This window comes from Monodelphis domestica, chromosome 4 (genome assembly GCF_027887165.1).
Source record: "Monodelphis domestica isolate mMonDom1 chromosome 4, mMonDom1.pri, whole genome shotgun sequence".
NCBI lineage: Eukaryota > Metazoa > Chordata > Mammalia > Didelphimorphia > Didelphidae > Monodelphis > Monodelphis domestica.
In genome coordinates this window covers 460,001-480,577 of record NC_077230.1, presented here as the reverse complement: position 1 = coordinate 480,577, position 20,577 = coordinate 460,001, and the positions used below count along the sequence as shown (strand labels likewise).

The following is a 20,577-nucleotide window of genomic DNA, read 5'->3' as shown; positions in this document are numbered from 1 at the left end:
GAACTAGGTGGATTCCGCACAGCGTGTTTTTTCTGACCGTTCACGGATTCTGCCTGTTTAATAGGACTGAGAGTGCCTTTTGAGCCTCTCCAAGGTCTGCTCTTGAACCCTTTTCCCCGTTAACTGGCAGTTCCTTTTGTCTTCTGGATTCTCTTCAAGCGGGAATGTCAGAATTGCCAGGATTCTGTTTCTTGAGAATCACCCTCTAAAAATGGGCCTGAAGGAGTGGCAGCACCAAGGGATGGCAAGCTGCCTCTCGGGAAATGGCTCAGGGGATACGGTGTCACTCTCTCAGAAAGGCGTGGAGGTGGCCCCAACATGGGATCAGCTACTGAGATCAGACCCTCCTGTTGAGATCCATCCCAAGGGTCCCCCAAAGCTTGAGTTGAGGGGCCCAGCCAAGATCCGAGGGCTAGAGATGGCTTATTGTTAGGGGGCAGGGGAGTAGGGCTAAGGAAGATGGGGAGAGGGTGCAGGTAGCCCTGCCAAGGTCCTAGGCCATCCGTCATCTGCTGGACCTGTATCTCTGCCCCTTCCCAGACAAATATCCCCTTTCTGTAACGAATCACTAGTTTGGCCTTTGTGAAAGTGTAGAAAATAGTGTAAGGAGGCAGGGAAGCCCAGGGAGTTGTGTCCTCCTTTGAGAGTGCCAACAGACCCCCTTTGATGGGTCTGAGAGGTCTTTCTTCAGGAAGACGATTGGTGAGGGTTATTGATTTGATGAGAGATTAGCAACTAGCCTGGAGAACGAAGCAGGTCCTCTCAGGTGGCTTCAGTAATCCTTCAGCCCCACAAAACTGGGCTTCTGAGCTTCCAAAGACCAAGAGAACCCCCAGAATCCCCCCAGAACCCTTGCTGGTCCCATAGGCCCTCGCTCCTTCAGCTGTCCCTCAGCCTCCTTTAGTCCTCATCTTCAGCATTCCAGCTCTCCCTGCCTCCATCCTCACAATGCTCGCTTTGGGATCACTGGCGAAGGATTACTTGAGGAACTGTTGGCCAAGCTTTGGCTTGTAATTCACGTCTGGTCTTGGTCAAAGAACTCATCGCTACGTGACCAATCTAGCGATGGTGGTTTGCTCTGTCCTCGCCTCACCTGGCTCAGAAGGCAGAAATGGACCAACCACGTTCCATTACGTACTTGATGGATTTGTGGCGGGGCAGAATCGTGCCTGTGTGCTCTGCTGACAGGGCTTTAAGAGGTCCAAACCACGCGCTTTTCTGGATGTCACGGCTCCATATCCAGACCTCGGCCAGAGATCTGGCGCTGAGGACTAAAGCGGTGGTTCGGATGCCATCTAGGGATGCTCTGGCTGGAAGATTCTATTTCTGACCCCATGGCCCATCCTAAGAAAGACCTTGTGCTTGGGAAGCCTCCAGAATAAAGTCAAGCAGGTGGCAATCGTCCTGAAAACGATGCCTCATGAAGCCAGCTTGGAGACCCGTGACAAGGAGCCTTGGTGAGAAGGGAAGGAAGGGCGCGATCACTTTACTTGTTTCATCTGGAGGTAGGGCAGAGTGTGGAGCAATGGGGGGAGGGCACATCTCTGCCCTCTCTGGGACAGTGAACGAGGAATACAAAACAGCATAGTCTTGTCCTTGGCGAATAGTTTAAAGTAGCCCCCGATAGAGTGAGTTGCCTTGGAAGATGATGGTTTTCTCTTCAAACAAATCTTCAAAGATTCTATATTATCCATTATAGACTTTGGCCAAGCGTGGCTTAGATTCAAGGGCCTCTTAGAACCCCCTCCAGGGTTCTGGAGGGTCTGAGATGGCATGAGTTTATCTCACTGAATTTCCACCATCTCTTTGTTTTAGCTAATGTCATCTGAAGCGCACTTCTGCCCCGCCTTTGCCTCACAACACCTCTTTAACGCACGGGGCGGCAGCTGCTTGCTACGTGAGATTTTCCTCTCGGATTCTTCCATCTGCATGTTGTTTTCCCAAAGACCCTAAAATCCTTTAGGGAAAGGGCTCTGATTTTTGTTCTCGTCTCCCAGTCCTGTCCTAAAAGGTAGAGGGCTTTTCCTGAGCCTGTCTTTTCTTTCTATTTAACCACTAATGATTATTATGGCTACCCACATTTAACATATTAACATCTACATTTTCAAAACTGTGCGACCCCAAGAAAAATCTCACCTGGACTCAAAAGAAAACTCAGTACAACATTTGATAGGATAGAAACATTTTCTTTCCACTATTTTGAAACTGTGTTTCCTTAAATTTACTTTTATTTATTATCTAGTTTATAGATAATTATCTGTTAATAATAATGCTGCCCCATCAGCACTCAGCAGAGGTATATCTGGTTAAATGCAATAGAGTGTATTCTAAAAAAGTATGAAAATCTTTTTTATTAAAAGTCATTTTTGAATGTTCTAGGAAGGTTTTTTAATTTGAAGAATTTCTGCACTTCATTTATTTATTGATTACTTTCCTGTGTGATCTTTTTGTGAGAATCACATGTTATGTAAATATATGTAAATGTTTTGTAGACCTGAAAACATTATTTAAATGTTAGATATTCTTTACTGCTTAAAAGAAAATCAACTTTTTAATACCTTCAACATTTCTAACCATCATTACAGCACAAAGAAGGGAGTAGATTCAGTTCATTTTCAAGGACATTTTTTTGATTATTTAGATTCACCACAAGACAGTAATCACTCAGAAGAGGGAGATGACACTTTTGTTTCATGCATGAAACTAATGAAATCCCAAGAAAAGAAAATTTGCAAAGATAACACAACGAAAAATGAAGAGACTGAAAGTAAAGTGAATTTCATTTCTCCATCCCTGGGAAGATCTCTTACGTCTAGATCAAGCTATTTGGAAGACAGTTCACCCCACTCAGGAAGCGAATTTCAATTATGGCCTTTCAACGATTGGAAGACATCTGCAGATAATCCTCTCTGGCCAGGCGATGTTCTGATTTCTCAGACTAGAAAATGGGGAAGCTCTACTTGCTCTGCCCACCACTCAGTCCTTACTTCTTCCCTCATCGATATGGATCTGCCACATTCATGGGTAAGTGGCTTCTTCTTTGAATAAACTATAGTAGAAACTAAACAGACAAGCTTCTTTCTAGTTTGGTCTTTCCCATCACTAAAAGAAGCAAATTACCAAAAGTCCACTAATCATATATAAAGTTACTCTAGTCAGATTAGTTATTCTAAGCAAAAAAATAACATTTGGGAACTTTGAATTTATGCACGTAGTAACTGTTTATGGAAAATAAAAATCCATGTTGTTTCTGGAGAATATTCATTAGTATTTCAGGACATTCAAACATATAGAACTTTAGAGCTATGTAGTTAGTGGGAAATGAAGTTCTCCTAGAGCAGTGGAGGCAATATTCTATGATGAAGAGAATATTCGTTTTAGAGGTAAAAGCTGTCAAGCTAGTAATTGCCTGAGATCACATTTGATGATATTGAATCTTGCTAACTTGGAGCTCAGTACTCTGTCCATTGAGTCACTTAGCTTCTGGATAATAGGGAGTATAATTTGTCTAGAGAGCAGAGTAAATGGGGGGAGGTGTAAGATAAAATCTGGAAAGATGAATCAAAATTATGGAAGGTCTTGAATTGTAGGCTAAGGAATGCGAAATTTATGTGGCACAAAAAAGGGAAGGAGAGCCTAAACTTGAACTTTGGTAGTAGAGGGAATGAATAGAAAGGAGAGATGGATGTAAGATAATATTAGAAGGGGCAGCTGAGTAGCTCAGTGGATGGAGAGCCAGGCCTAGAGATGGGAGGCTTTAGGTTCAAATCTGGCCTCAGGTACTTCCTAGCTGGGTGACCGTGGGCAAGTCACTTGACCCCCATTGCCTAGCCCTGACCACTCTTCTGCCTTGGAGCCAATATACAGTATTGATTCCAAGATGGAAGGTGAGGGTTTTTTAAAAAGAGAGATAATACTAGATAATAAATTCTTTTAATTTAAATTATTTGCATTATATCTAATATCACCTTTTATCCTTATCATTTAGTATAATACACACTGCAAAGTAGATATTTAATAGATAAATAAAAGAGAAAAACAGTTATGGGATTTGTTAATTTTATGGGAAAGGAATCAGAAATAACACTGAAATTTTGAGCTTCAGTGACAGGGTAAATATTGGTACCACTGATGGAAACAGGGAAGTCAGGAGGAAAAAGAGATTTAAGGTAAAATTTTGGTTTGAGCCGTGCTCAGTTTGAAGTGTTCAGGAATATGTATGTGAAGATATATAACAAATGGAGAAGTTCTAGCTTTTTATATGAATTTTGGAGTGGTCTACGTGGAACTGAACATTTAAAGTATACGAGTTGATGTGATTGATAGGAGAAAAAAGTTTAAAGAAAGAAGACAAGAAGACTAAAAACATCCTTTGGGAAATGTGCACATTGAGAGAAAAGGAAGAAAAAAAGCCAGGAAGGAATACAGGGATGTAGTACAAGTAAATTTTATAAATGATTTCTAATAATTCTCTTTTGTCTATCTCCAGTTAAATGGATACATACCATTTAACTAAAGTTATCTTTTCTCCAACAAAGTTCTCTCCTTCCATGCCTTCCTTCATATTGATGCCAGATTAATCTTGTTGTAGGATTGTGCTACTCCTCTCTTTCTCATGGTAATTAAAGTTCAACCTCCTTGTCAAGCATTCAAACTCCCTCAAAATTGGGACTCAATTTATCTTTAGTCTTATATAACCACTCATCATTCTAATGAGAGTGTTCTGTGTATGCATTTGAATAGTTTAGTAGTTGTTGAAAAAGCAAAGATCTCTCAATTTCTTCATTCATAGTGACTCCTTGTAGGAGTCACTAGCCACTTGTTGGTATAGGGTAGAAATGCACTTTTTCAATTTAATTAAGTTTACAGACAACTCTGTACATAATAGTTGGAGTAGATAAAAATTTGGATAAGAGCAGATCTCTATCCTCATTAACCTGAAAATCCATTAGGGGGATGAAACATAAAAATACCACCATTATAATCCATTATATTGATAGCTTTGAAATTGTATTTTCCTCCCTATTTTTCTCCTTTCTAAATTTGACTGTCTTAGTTTTTTTGAGCAAAACCTTTAAAATTTTTAACTTTATGTAAGTAAAATTATCCATTTTACTTCCCTTGATCCTTTTTCCTTATCTATAGGTCTGACATAATTTTTCCATGTTCCTCTAATTTGCTTGTGATATCATTCAAAAGTCTAAATTATTTATGCAATTTGCCATTTTTTTTTTGCTGCACAATGTGAGATGTAGGTCTATGCCTGACTTTAGCCAAATACTTTCCTATTTTCCCAGCAATTTTTGTCAGATTATGAGATCTTGTCCCTACAGCTTGAATCACTTGGTTTATCAACCACTAGATTACTATATTAAATATATTTACTAATAAATTATAATTTACTACTTTGTGTTCTATGCATAATCTATTCCACTGATCCATCACTATTTATTAGCCAGTACCACATTATTTTTGTGATTACCATTTCATAATACAGTTTGAAACCTGGGACTACACACCATCATTTATTGCTTTTTTCAATCTGAAAGTTTGAATGACTCTCTCCTTTTGTTTTCAAGATTTTCATTTTGCTATTTAATTGAGAATTTTTTCTTTTTTCTTGTTTGTTTTTTTCCCAATTAAAAAAAATTAGAATATTATTTCATGGTTTTTTCCTTGATTTTTTCTCCATCCTTCTTCCTGCCCCCTTACAGAGCTGACAAGCAATTCCACTGGGTTATACATGTATCATTGTTCAAAACCTATTTCCATGATATTCATATTTGCAAGAGTGATCTTTTAACTCCCGAACCCCAGTCATATCCTGTCAAACCATGTGATTGATCATATATTTTTCTCCTGCATTTCTACTTCCACAGTTCTTTCTTTGGATATGGAGAGCATTCTTTCTCATAAGTCCTCTGGATTGTCCTGGGTCATTGCATTGCTGATAATAGAAAAGTCAGTTACATTAAATTGTGTCACAATGTATCCGTCTCTGTGTACAATGTTCTCCTGGTTCTGCTCCCCTCACTCTGCATCAGTTCCCAGAGGTCTTTCCAGTTCACATGGAATTCTTCCAGTTCATTATTCCTTTCAGCACAATAGTATCCCATTCATCAGATACCACAAATTGTTCAACCATTCCCCAATCAATGGACACCCCCACTTTCCATTTTCCAATTTTTTTACCACCACAAAGAGTGTGGTTATAAATATTTTTGTACAAGTATTTTTCCTTATTATCTCTTTGGGGTACAAACCTAGCAGGGCTCTGGCTGGATCAAAGGGCAGACAATCTTTTAGCGCCCTTTGGGCATAGTTCCAAATTGCCCTCCAGAATGGTTGGATCAATTCATAACTCCACCAGCAATGCATTAATGTCCGACTTGGCCACATCCCCTCCAGCATTCATTACTTTCCATAGCTGTCGTGCTAGCCAATATGCTGGGTGTGAGGTGATACCTCAGAGTTGTTTTGATTTGCATTTTTCTAATCAGGAGGGATTTAGGACCCTTTTGCATGTGCTTATTGATATATCTGATTTTTTCATGTGAAAACTGCTTATTCATGTCCCTTAACCATTTGTCAATTCAAGAATGGCTTGATTTTGGGGGGGTAAATTTGACTCGGTTCCTTATATATTTGGGAAATTAAAACTTTGTCATAGAGTTTTGCTAGAAAAATGTTTACCAAGTTTGTTGCTTTCCTTCTTATTTTTGATTGCATTGATTTGTTTGTACAAAATCTTTTTAATTTGATATAATCAAAGTTATTCATTTGACATTTTGTAATGTTCTCTATTTCTTGGGTGGGATTAAATTCCTTCCTTTCCCATATATCTGACAGGTATACTATTCTATGTTCACCTAATATATTTATGATTTTATATTTGTCATTTGCCCATTTTTAATTTATCTTGGTAAAGGTTGTAAGATGTTGATTTAAACCTAATTTTTCCAGTACTGTTTTCCAATTTTCCCAGCACTTTTTTTGTCAAATAGCGAGTTCTTGTCTCAAAAGCTGGGATCTTTGGGTTTATTGAACACTAGCTTGCTAAGGTCATATACTACCCTTAGTCTATTTCATTGTTCCTCCCTTCTATCTCATAGCCAGTAACATATTGTTTTGATGACCAGTGCTTTATAGTACAGTTTAGATCTGGCACTTCTGGGCCCCCATCCTTCACATTTTTTTTATTATTTTCTTTTATATTCTTGATCTTTTGTTCTTCCAGATGAACTTTGTTATACTTTTTTCTAATTCTATAAAAAAAGGGTTTTGTTTTTTTTTAGTTTGGTAGTTATGGCACTGAATAAGTACATTAATTTGAATAAAGCTGTCATTTTTATTTACATTAGCTTGTCCTACCCATGAGCAGTTAATGTTTTTCCAATTGCTCAAGCTAGTGTTAGTTGTGTGGAAAGTGTTTTGTAGTTGTGTTCATATAGTTCCTGTGTTTGTCTTGGTCAATAGATTCCTAAATATTTTACATTGTTTAGAGTGATTCTAAATGGAATTTCTCTTTCTAACTCTTGCTGCTGAATTTTGTTGGAAATATACAGAAATATTGATGAATTATGTGGGTTTATTTTGTATCCTCTGATTTTGCTAAAGTTGTTAATTATTTCCACTAGCCTTTTAGCTGATTTTCTAGAATTCTTTTAGTATCATATTATCTGCAAAGAGTTTCCTCATTACCTACTTTAATCCTTTCAATTTATTTTTCTTCTCTAATTGCTACTGCTAGCATTTCTAGTACAATATTAAATAATAGAGGTGATAGTGGACATCCTTGCTTCACTCCTGATCTTATTGGGAAGGCTTCTAACTTGTCCCCATTACAGATGATACTTGCTGATGGTTTTAATCATATACTGTTTATTATTTTTAGGAAAGGCCCTTCTATTCCTATACTTTCTAGGGTTTTCAACAGGAATGAGTGTAGTATTTGTTGAAGGCTTTTTCTGCATCTATTCAGATGATCATAAAATTTCTGTTGGTTTGAGTATTGATATGGTAAATTACGTTGATGGTGTAAAAGGGGATTCTAAAGCATGTTGGCAAAAGGGAATTAAACACCTAAAAAGATAGTATAGACAGTTGATTTGGGTTTTACGGAACCTAGCTGGGTTAAGGTGTCCTCTCCATAGACAGAGTGCTAACCTAAGGGAGAGAGGTTAAATGATGGTTGCCTGGGAATTGGCTCAACCCAACTCTCTCTCCAGGATAAGCCCCCAAAACTGCTTCTCCCCTTTATGATCTTGCTTGATAAATTTGACTGCTTCTCAGTGAATCATAAAGATTATTTGTATGCAGTGAACTAGGACAGGGTCAGGAAGGAGGTTGTAGGTTTCCCTAAACTAAAGAAAGCAAGTATCAATGCCCAGTCTTGTCAACCCTTGTCTAAAGCCAAGGCCAATTTGATTTCTCCTCTCTTCCTAGAGGTTTTCTATGCAGTCTAATATTAGGCGAATTCATGAAAAAGAAGGTCTCTAGATATTAGATGAAGCAGGTGGGAAAGCAGGAACTCAGGGAAGTAACCCCTGAAAAGTAATCCTACAGTTCAAATCAGCTCCCTCGTTGGTGTTGTTCTTCAAGAGGCATGAAAGATATTTGGATTCTGTAGATCTCAGGTTCAATAGGAAAATACTTGGCAGGAGTGGGTTTCACTTCCAAGACTGGAGTAAGGGTCTCAGAGTTGCCTCTTTCCTCAGAGTTTATGAGCAACTAACTCCCCCTCAAGCTGGCAGCTCAACTTCCAGACCAATCCTCTTCTCTAAGATTCTAAGAATTCTCAGCAGGTTCTCTCCTGTCAATCACTGCTCCACCACATTCCATGGCACTTTGTTGCAACCTCTTATCTTTTGCCAAAATATCTCTCCTAACGGTTTTCCTAATATTAAACTATCCTTGCATTCCTGGGATAAATCCCACCTGATCATAGTGAATAATCCTTGTGATCACCTGGTGGAGTCTTTTTTTTTTGTTAGTATTTTATTTAAGATTTTTGCATCTATGTTCATTAAGGAGATTGGTCTGTAATTTTCTTTCTCTGTTTTTGACCTGCCTGGCTTTGGGATCAGTACCATGTTTGTGTCATAAAAATAATTTTGTAAAACTCCTTTCCTTATTTTGTCAAAGAGTTTGTAGAGTGTTGGAATTAGTTGTTCTTTGAATGTTTGAAAGAATTCACTTGTGAATTCATCTGGTCCTGAGGATTTTTTCTTATGAAGCTTCTTGATGGCTTGTTCAATTTCTTTTACTGAGATGGGATTATTTAAGTATTCTATTTCTTCTTTTGTTAGTCTAGGCAATTTATATTTTTGTAAGTATTCACCCATTTCACCTAGATTGTCATATTTATTGCTATATAATTGGGCAAAATAGTAGTAGTCTCTCGGTAACCGAGGATGACGATTGTCTTCGTGCATTTTCATCTATGGTGTATAGATGAGTGTGCGCAAAGACACTTGTGCGTGAAGGAGATTTAAGTGGAAAAGTCGATGCACAGAGACAGTCCCACTCTCTCGACGTTGGAAGCCTGGGTCCAGTGGCATGAAAAATCATAGCCCTCCATACCAGAGATACTACCAGTTTATGTCTTTGATACTGTTAATTCACATCTTTCTTTCATTTTTTTTATTAGATTAACCAGTACTTTATCTATTTTATTTGTTTTTTCTTTCAAAATGCCAGCTCCTAGTCTTACATTTTAGTTCATTAGTTCTTTTACTTTCACTTTTGTTAATTTCTTTTAATTTTTAAGATTTCCAGTTTAGTTTTTATCTGAGGATTTTAAATTTATTTTTCTTCTCATTTTTTAAAGTTAAAAGTCTAATTCACTGATCTCCCTCTCAATTTTGTTGCTATAGGCACTCATAGGTTTTGATATGTTGTCTCCTTGTTGTCATTCTTTTTAGTGAAGTCTGTTATTGTTTCTATGATTTCTGTTTTGACTCATCAGTTTTGATGAATTCAATTATTAAGATTCTAATTAATTTTTAATTTGCCTTTCTATGGACCCTTGTTAATTATAATTTTTAACATATTATGATCTGAAAAAGTTGCAAATTTATTTTTTCTGTTTTTCTGCTTTTGTTTGCAATGTTTCTATGATTTCTATGATAATGTTTCCTAGTAATTTTACTTTTTATTTTTTTTTTAAACCTTTACCTTCTATCTTAGAACCGATACTATATATTGGTTCTAAGGCAGAAGAGTGGTAAGGGCTAGGCAATGGGGGTTTATGTGACTTGCCCAGGGTCACACAGCTAGGAGGTATCTAAGGCCAGATTTGAACTTAGGACCTTTCCATCTCTAGGCCTAACTATCAAACCACTGAGCCACCCAGATGCTTCCTGCTAATAGTTTTAGATAGGTAATTAGATAGGTATCACTTTAAGGAAAGCTAATTTATTTCAATGTTTTCTAGTATTTATTTTTTAAAATAAGGAATAGATGTTTTATTTTGTCAAAGGCTTTTTTCTGCATTTATTGAGATAATCTTTTGGTTTCTATTGGTTTTGTTGTTAATATGGTCAATTATGTTGATAATTTCCTCATTTTGAACTATCCCTGCATTCCTGGTATAGGACTCATCTGGTCATAACATATTATCCTTGTGATATAGTGCCATGATTATTACTAGTATTTTTTTAACAACTTTTGCATCAATATTCATTAAGGAAATGGATCTGTAGTTCTCTTTCTCTGTTTTAGATTTTCTTTATTTATATTTCGACACTATATTTTTGTCATAAAAAGAATTTGGACGGATTCTTTCTTCTCCTATCTTCCCAAATAACATATGTAGTATTGGAGTTAATTGTTTTTTGACTGTTTGGTGGAATTCACTTGGGGCTCCATCTGACTCTGGGCCTTTTTCTTAGGGAATTCTTTGATGGTTTGTTCAATTTCTTTCCCTGTGATGGGATTGTTTAAGTATTCTATTTCCTCTTTTGTTGCTATAGGCAGCTTATATTTTTGTAGATGCTTACCTGTTTCACTCGATTGTCAGATTCATTGGCATATAGTTGGACAAAATAACTTCCAAACAAAATAACATCAGGGGTTACAAGTTTATGAGAAAGTGAAGAAAAGAAAGTCACTCCCCTATCTTTACACATTCTGCTAGCAGAAAAATAACATGTCTATGGATGAGTAAATAAAGATGAATAGAAAATACTTTGAAAGGAAAAGAATACATTAAACATTTGGGAAGAAATTAAGCTGAGCTCTGATGGGAGCTAGAGATTTAAAAGTCAGAAATGAAGAGGGAAAATTTTCAAGTAAAAGGACAAGGAGATGGAAAGGGAACGTGCAATTCCTCACAACTCAGGGAGGGAGATACTATTATTATTCCCATTTTACAGTTGAGGAAATTGAGGCAAAGTTTAAGTGACTTGCCCAGATTTATGTAACTACTAACTTTCTTTAAAAAAAAAAACAAGCCTTACCTTCTGCTTTGGAATAAATAATATGTATTGGTTCCAAGGCAGGAGTGTGGTAAGGGCTAGGAGATAGGGGTTAAGTGACTTGCCTAGGGTCACACAGCTGGGAAGTGTCTGAGGCCAGATTTGAACTTAGGACCTTCCATCTCTAGGCCTGGCTCTCAATCTACTGAGCCACCCCCCTGCCCCCAACTACTAACTTTCTAAGGGCCAGATGTGGATTCAGGTTTTCCTGATTTCAGGCTTAGTGCCCTAGCTACTGAACCACCTACATGTCCTTTGCAAAGACAGGAGGTAGACAAGAAACAGGAAGAAGGTACTATGGCCAAAGTGTAGGATCCATAGAGTAAACTGAACAGGAATACTGTGTAACCAATCTGTAAAGGGAGATTGGAGTTAAGCAATGGAATTCGAATTTTATCCCGGAGGCGATGGAGACAGCCAATGGGGCTCTTTTTTTTCTTTTCCTTTTTTCTGTTTTCAATGAAGTGTGTGAGCAGGAAAGAGATACAGTCATTCTTTTGCTGTGGAAATATCCATTTGGAAGCAGAGTGGAGGAGTGGGAAGAGGAAGAGGAAAGGAAGAGTTAAGATGAAAGGTGCCATGAGTTTGAATCATTGTGATCTCGTTGTGGAAAGACAGAAAAAGAGATGCGATGGAGATAGAACCTACAGGAGTCAGCCAGTGAATGGCTATGAAGAGAGCTAAAGCAGGGGTAAGACTAACCATGACTGAAGTGAGGAGCCGGGGTGAGTAGAAGAATAAAGAGCACCTCCACCAGACCCAGCAGAGTTTGAGATCTGCTCGAGGTGAGATGCTCAGGAGAAGATGTCCTTGAGACAGAAGGAGATGTAATACTGAAGTGAAGTTGAGTGGAGAGAAGTGAACTAAAGCCCAGCTTCCTTCTGACTTTAGCTTTAGGGTCACCTCTTACACCAGCTCTCTCTTTTGGTCCCTCCAGTTGTCCTTGCTCCCCCCATCCTGTCACCAACCTGTTGAAATGCTTTCTTATTTTGCATACAGTCTTGACTCTTATGCAAATGAATTTTGAGCAAATTGTTTAACCTCCGGTTGTCCCAATTTACTCTCTGAAGACTGAGAAATAAGAGTTTGTCATCTTGAGTGTTGAGTACCTGTTCTGGTCATTTCCAAAACTTAAATCACAAATTAAGAAATAAATATACACTCCAAGAAACAGAGACTACTGAGGGAAGAAAACCCTCACACGGGTGAGTCAATAACAGGTACATAGCTATAGACAAAGATAAAGCTGTAGATGTATATACACATAAACATTCATCCAGTGTCCCTAAAAGTCTTAGTTCAGTGTCTGTCACAGTGAAAAGAGCATTGTCAGAAAAAAGTGAGTTAAAATGTGACCTCTGATAGTTTCACTAGCTTATGATCCAGGGCAAGTCACTTAACCTCTTTCGGACTCAATTTTCTCATCTGTAAAATGTGGATAATAATAGCACCCCCCTCCCCAGGTTACTGTGAGAGTCAAATAAGATACTATTTATAAAGTGCTTAGACAGTGCCTGGAACATGGGGAGCACCACATAAATAGTAACTTCCACTATACTGTTTCCTCTCAGCTGAAGGTAGAAGACATTTGAGTTTTGCCTTTGTATCCCCGGCACAGAAGAGGGCTTTAATAAATTATTGTACATTGAATTAAAATCTCCAACAGAAGACAACAATATTAGACACAATGCGTTTAAAGAGAATTCTGTGAGATTTGTATAACATTTAGATATTTTCTACTAAATCTAAATAAAGTCAGAGTGGTATTTCCCACATTTAACTTCCTTGACTGGGTGTAGACAAGCTATTAAAATCTAACTGCAGCATATGACAGCTGAAACCACTAATGACACATATAGGTTCTTTGGTAATCAGAGACTGTGCTGAGTACTGGGAAGTTTTGTCACACAGTGACCACATCCTTGAGCAAGGCTTATATGTATGTCTGTGTGTTCGAGTAGAAGTGGATCATGCCACTGTGCATTTACATTGTCAAGTCGAAAATAAGAATGAAAAAACTGTCAGCAGCCCGGAGAGCTAACGGGTTATGGTGCTGCCTCCATGATACTATGCCCAAATAACGTCTCAGAGCCTGCCTTCTTACTAATATGGAGAACCCTCTGAACAATACATCTGTGCAGTGGGAACTTTGAGGTTATTTCTTAACCTCAGTCACACTGTAAGCAGGAGGTCATTTTGTTGCCACTCCTTAGTGCAAATGACTACTACAAACAAACTGCCTTTGCAGAAGAGGCGGGAAGCATTAGATGGTGGGGACACAAATATTTTGGAACTCTCCACAAGTTAGATTTACACATTGGAGAAACTGTAGTTTTTACATATTTTCCAGGAGACTGGAACTCATTTGGGGCCCTTTATTCTGGAGGGCGATATTAGTGCACATAGTAGGGGAGGCAAGGTAATATTTCAAGGTTCTTTCTTCTCGGAATCATTCACCAACACTCACCCCTAAGTGCAGTCCCCTACACTGCTACTCCAGGACAATGTGGGTTTTAGTATAATCAAACTATTCTCCAAAATGATTGACTGAATGAATAATTTGACATTTGTAATTGCAACACTGAAATAAAATTAACTGCCCAGAAACTAGATGCCAACTATAATGAAATAAGGTGACTTGTTCTTATCCAGCATGATTTCTCCCTGATTTTATTTGTAAGGAAGGGACGACAAACCCCAGTCAGCCACCCCACTCCACTTACAGTAACAAGATGCTCAACTGATTAAAAGACACAATTCCCATTAGAGACTATATAATAATTCCTTGGAACTTCACACGAATCTTGCCTGCATAGGCTAAGGAAACTCGGCCGCATACTTGGTCATCTATAAAAATCCAGCTAGTTTGTTTTCTGAGAGGCTAGTGTATGTATGGGCTTCTAGTGAAAACCTCGAGGAAGCTGACGGTTGGAGGTGTAGCAAGGGAAGGTGCACAGTAGAGAGCAGGGATTGTTTGACAGCCCTCAAGCCTCAATTCTGTGGGGGAGCTGGTGGGGTCAAGATTCTGAGCTTTCAACTGTCGGTCGGAAGCTGGATTTCAACACTGAAACTGTGAATCTGGGACTCTCGCTGGAAAACTCATCCTTCAAGCTGCCTGCCTCAGATTATCATCAAGAAGAGGTGGAGAGGAAATCTCCTTTCATTCTGGGGGACAGAGTGACTTGGGAAGAGAATTTAAGCATAGCATAGAAACGATATTGGGTTAAGTGTCTGGGGGTTCAGTAGTCAGATGGTCCTTTCCTTCCCTTGCTACAGAGGGAAGACTGTGGAAAGTAGAAAGAAGGGGAGATCCTGGCTCCAGCCTTAGTAGCGCTTTCTTCTCCCTACTCCATCCCACCTCCTTGACAGGAAGAGGACCATGAAAATGTTGAAGAGTCCTGAGAATGTTAGACTTTCCATCTTCCCATCCTCCCCTAGCATTTGACTTGGATCAGCTGATGGCAGTATCTGCTTTGTGAAACAGGGATGTCCCACGTGTAGCTAGCCAAGCACAGGAATTACATGAACACAGTTACAAAATACTTTTCACACCAATAAAGTCAGATTTAAATAACAGGAAAACATTTAACTGCTCATAGGAATTCATATAATAAAGTAGAAGTTCTACCTAGATCCCTTTATTTATTTAGTGCCATACCAAACTACCAAAAAGTATTTTGTAGATCTAGAATAAAACAATTAAATTCATCTGGGAAAACAAAAAGTCAAGAATATACAGTGAATTAATGAAAAAAATGGGAGGGAAGGTTGCCTCATGGTACCAGATCTCAAATTGTATTACTAAAAGCAATAATGAATGTTGGAGTAGCAAATGTGAAGGCACAGAGGATTAATTAAGCATGGCTTCCAGCCACAAGGCCTCCTCCAAAAAGAGGGGCCTCTCCAGAGGCTGGTGCCTCCAGAAAAGTCAAGGAAAGGGAGTCAGCCTTTTCACTCACCACATGTCAGTCCAAAGGGAAGCAGTCTGAGATCTCAAGCCCAAGCTCCTCCAAGGCCAAGTTCAAAGGGGAAGAAGCCTCACGGGAAGTTACCACCAAATTTAAAGACCGTTCTTTGCATCACTTCCTGTGCCTTTGGTCCACCTTTACGTGTACCAATGGAGACTTTAACTTTGCTTCAGTTGTTCGATTTGTCACTCACTAGCACACGTGGGTCATAGACCTACCCCCCCTTAATCCTTAAGTGGGGGTGTCTACATTCCTGGTGGCTGAACTCTAAAGACTAAGTAGGGTGGCTGGTGGACCATCTTGACACTTTTGGATGCTCTACCATTGGCTACATATATGTTTGGTATTTATTGTCTGTTCTACTACTTAAGTGAAAAATGCTGCTGCTTATCTAAAGCAATTCCCACCTTATCTTGAGGGAAATGTATGGACAGGAGGATCAAGAACATGACATGAGAGCATCACTGCCAACTCCTCCCTGTAATCCCTGGACCCCTAAAGGAACTGTGAGACAGTGCTCAGCGTTTGTAAGGGGCAGAGCTGGGATAAGGACTAACTGAGCACAAGGATTCAGTCTTTGAATGTCTTCTTTAACCTTTTATTGTTGAATTGTTTCAGCCATGAAACCCGTTTGGGGATTAAAAAAATGAAATCGCAGATGCTGGGCTCGTTTGCCTTTTCCTCCTCCAGCTTATTTACAGATGAGGAAACAGAAAGAAACAGGTTCAAGCGACTTGCTAAGTTTCGTGCGGAGAGATCTGAACTCATGAAGATGAGTCTTCCTGGTCTCTATCCATTGTGCCACCTCGCTGGCCACTCCGACTCTCAAGCTCTTATTCCCTTCTTTATGGCAGTTTCTTTATATTTTGTCACTTAGTGGCATGTTCTTTGGTGATCTGATGCTTTTGCCTTCCTTTTAACTGTCTAGTTTTTAGCTTCTTCAGTTAGGTTCATTTCAATGACTTTTGACTTGATTCTTTGAGGTGTGTCCAAAGCATTTTGTGTCCTCGGTTCTTTTCTTGGTCATTCATCCATAGAAGGGAGCAGCAGAGCATTGAAACAGCCCTCCAAAGTAATGGAGTTGGAGAGTGGGAAAACAAGAGCTATTCTGAGGTTTGAGACCTTTAAATTCTGGCTCCACCAACTCCCTCTACTTGTGTCAGCCTGGAAAAGTAAGCAGCCTCTCTTGGACTCATCTACGAGAGGGAGGAGGTGGAGCACATAACGTGTCTATTCGCTGCCAGTTCTCAATCCTGTGCCCAGAGCTCTCCACTTACAGTTACTCAAATGGACGTCTTCACGTCCTATAGTTTTGTGGCTAAATTGCTAGCACTCGTATTTCAAGGCTCTTCCTAATATCTTAGACTCTTCTTGGGTTTCTTTGCTTTCCCTCCAAATTAGGCACCACTTTATGTTCCAGCAGATATTTGGCTTAAGTTTGAGCATAGAAATTTAAGTGTTTGAAAAAACCCACGTTTCCATTCCAATTATGCTATAAAATAATTAGTAGGTTATGATAACAATGAAACAAAGAAGCCTAATGCAGTCATTTCACAATTTTCCTGTTTCACACAATTTCTTAATGTGTGTCTGTGGTTTAAGCATGATAAGAAGTCAGGAGCTTTCAAAGTATTTACCTACTTCTATTCATGTCATTAACTCACCTTAACTTCTTTTATAATTGTTGATTGACCTGTAGCAAGTCACCCAATATCTAGGTTTCTCACCTTTGTTTAATAGTGATGTTTGCTCTTTCCTTACCTCATATCTTTTAGTAGCAAAGAACTTAAATTTGTCGGGAGTTACTAACCTCAGAGTTCTTTTGTGATTTCCAGAAGGTATTTTTATTTTGTGAAAGGGAACTTCAGATCTCATTGGAAAGAGGAGATCTCGTCTTCTTTGGGGTTTTTAAAGACTCCACATAACTGTTTTCTAATTCTGGTAAAATTTTCCAAATTCATTATCAACATGAAAAATTGTACATGTATGCCATAGCATGAGTGTGTGTGTGTGTGTGTGTGTGTGTGTGTGTGTGTGTGTGAGGGGGCTTATGAGATACCTCGATATGGTACCTTCTTGGATTATAGGGAAATAGCTTTCTAGAGGAAGGAATTGCATGCAACCTCCTCATTTCACGTGTAAGCAAACAAAGACTGAGAAGGATGATTTGTATACTGACTCTGGAGGCAGGTTTGGAGGTTAATTTTTCTAAACTTTCAGTCCACATCTCTCTCTCTCTCTCTACTGCATCTTTTAAATGTTATTTGTGGTGACTAAAACAAGCCTGGGAAACTAAAGAAAATAAACACAAAATGTTTTGAATACAAATACTCTTTTGTTAACACTTTCATGGATGATGCTATATCTCTGAACATGATGCAGAAACCAAAATCCCATGAAGAGTTCATAAGCACAACTATAAACAATGAGAAATTCATTGTTAAAATTTGCAGTGGCTGAGAAGAAGAAAGGGAAAGCTATCCTTGATGACATTCCAGTTCTTAGAGGTTCTACAACGCATATCTGAAGCAGCGTGTTTCTAGGAAAGTGGGTACGTGATAGCCACAAAAATAATATAACAGCTGTTCAAGTCCATGAGATAATTCATTATTTTGGTTAGAAACAAAATGGCTAGCTACCTTACAAAATGGATTCCTTCAAGCTTATGGCAGATTTTAGAATATCTTTTGTTTTTATTCAATTCGATTTTACAGTTCTGCTTGCTACCAAAGAGTGGGGGGAAAAGGTGTACGAAATCTGACCTGCCTGTTTTTTGCCAGGAAAAGTGATCTCTAAAGTGTGGGGGAGAGCCAGGGAGGGGTCATCCACAGTCACACACATATGCAAATGCAACTCCTTTTACCCAGATCCTTCATGGCTGTAACAGCTCTCTGAGAACCATCTCTGAGGCAGTGACAAGTTTCATTTGGACAGGCACAGAAGGAGTTACCAAAAACGGCCACCCTTTGAGACAGCCCTACAGATCCTGTGAAATGGTCTCTTCCCCTTCTCCGCCACCAAAAAGTATCCTTTCTCCTTCCAAACTTCCTTATTTCCCCACTTTCTCAAGTTCACACCCTGTTTGACTTGTCAATCTTTCTTCACTTTCTCTCACCCCATAAAATCCAATAACTGGTGATCTTGCTTTTCACTTTCATAGCATCTCTGGCATGAATCCCCTTTTGTTCACTCACAAGGCACCACTTATCTCTCACCCTCCTCCCCTCCTAGGTCCCTGGAGTAGTGATAGCCAGGCTCCTCCAACTCTTAAGGGCTCTGAAAGCTTCATGTATATCATATCCTGTGAGTTTCACAGCAACGCTCTGGGGTATTAAGTGCTGTTACTACCTTCCATTTGTTGATGAAGAAACTGGGGCCAAGAGGAGTTAGGTGACCTGCTTGGGGTCACCTAGTACCTGAGGAAGGCTTTGGACTCCAAATCCAGGCTTCTCTTCACTGCACCACAGTCACCTCCCAATCAGTGAAACACGCCCCTTGCCAATGCCAGCAATCCAGACGCCAAAGTGATCATGTCTGATGGCGTGGTTTTCCTACTCAAATGCCGGTGACTCTAGATTCTGGACTTAAATACTATTTTATTATTATCCCTTAAACATTGCTGCGCTTCTGTGAATCATGTAATGCACATAATTATGAATGTACACATAGGCAATTTACAAATAAATAACCATGTTGTAAGTACTTGCCCCCCCCCCCCCAAACAACAACAACAACAAACCTTTGCTGGTAGGGCTGCTCAATAAAACAAATTGGAAGATCCCAGATCTAGAAATGGGGCGACTAAGGTAACAGAGCTCTGGATCTTCCAACCTTCAGAGTTTCCCAACAAGCCTGTGGACTTTGCTTAAGGATTCATTATTAATAAAGCCAGATACTTTCGGGTCCTTTGAAGTTTTCCTTTGGAGAAGCATGTAAAACATCATTTCTTCACAGTACCAGGAGATTGAGCTGTTCTTGTTATCTTGGATTTTTGATGAACAGAATTGAAACTTCAGGGTGGGATGGAGAGCCCATGAAATATTTGGGGCTAATGTTTAACATTGATTTTTTTATTACATTCTTTTATTTGTTTATTATATTTTACATATGTATAGTTTATAGCTTATTATTAGATTATTTCATCAGTTCACTTTTCCATCCTTTTACATAGAAAGTATCAAAACGAATGGAATACTTGATGTTTGAAAAACAAACATGGGGGGCAGCTGGTTAGCTCAGTGGATTGAGAGTCAGGTCTGGGGACAGGAGGTCCTAGGTTCGAATCTGGCCTCAGACACTTTCCCAGACCCTAGGCAAGTCACTTGACCACCATTGCCTAGCCCTTACCACTCGAGGTTTAAAAAAAAAAAGAACAACAAACATGATCGTTGTAGTTAAACGGTGGTTTTACTTCTATTTGTTCCAGTTAATGAAGGTTCTTTTGTCTTGGTGAATTGGTTACAATAATTAAAATAAGTTATTTCTGATGGATTAGTTTAAATTTTAGCTTGGATTTCATGAGGCCATAGTTCTTGTCAGCTGATTCCAGTTAGGGCAATCTGGATCTGTGGTTTGTAATGTACAATTTAACTGAGGTGCTTTAAAATGAATAATGGAATCTAATAATTGCTCTCTTTTTGAGAAGGTTCCTATAGCAATTTCTCAAATATTTGTGCTTGTTTCTTTCCTTTGTGGCAAAGCCTTTCCCATGAGCCCCTCAAATGTTCAATATCTTTGTTTTTAAAGTTAATGCGTTTGAGAATTAATCTTGCTTTGGAATTTGGCTATTTCCTCTCAGCCAAATGGGAGGGACCCTGGATGTCAGGATGAGTTAGAAAACTTTAGGGTTAGGAAAATAAAATTGCTGACGAGTCACCAAAAACAAGCCCCCACTTTAGATCAGATAGATGGTGTAGTCATATCCTGCCTCAAAAGAGGAAGTAGCATCTAACTGGGGCTGGACGTTGCTGAAGTTACCATAGATGCTGTATCATTGCAGGGGGCACTTGCTTCTCTCCTAGCTCAAAACACACAATTGTGAGTAAGTCCCAGTTTAAAATGTTGAAGAGAAAGCCTTCAAGTGCTTCAGAAAAGGAGAAACAACAAAAACCAAAGGTAAGTTACCGAGACCT

At 39.0% G+C, this 20,577-nt stretch overlaps 1 protein-coding gene across 2 annotated transcripts in view; it reads left to right on the top strand.

Annotated features, from left to right (window-relative positions):
• The window catches only part of SAMSN1 (SAM domain, SH3 domain and nuclear localization signals 1), a 127,370-nt gene that overhangs the window by 21,539 nt on the left and 85,254 nt on the right, over window positions 1-20,577 (top strand). The window contains exon 3 of one of the 2 annotated variants that reach the window (XM_007493053.3): window positions 2,642-3,024. In XM_007493053.3, coding sequence (XP_007493115.2) covers window positions 2,642-3,024 — 383 coding nt within the window. Of the gene's footprint in view, window positions 1-2,641; window positions 3,025-20,410; window positions 20,561-20,577 lie in introns of those variants that run through there. The other variant, XM_007493054.3, reaches the window with a different exon arrangement.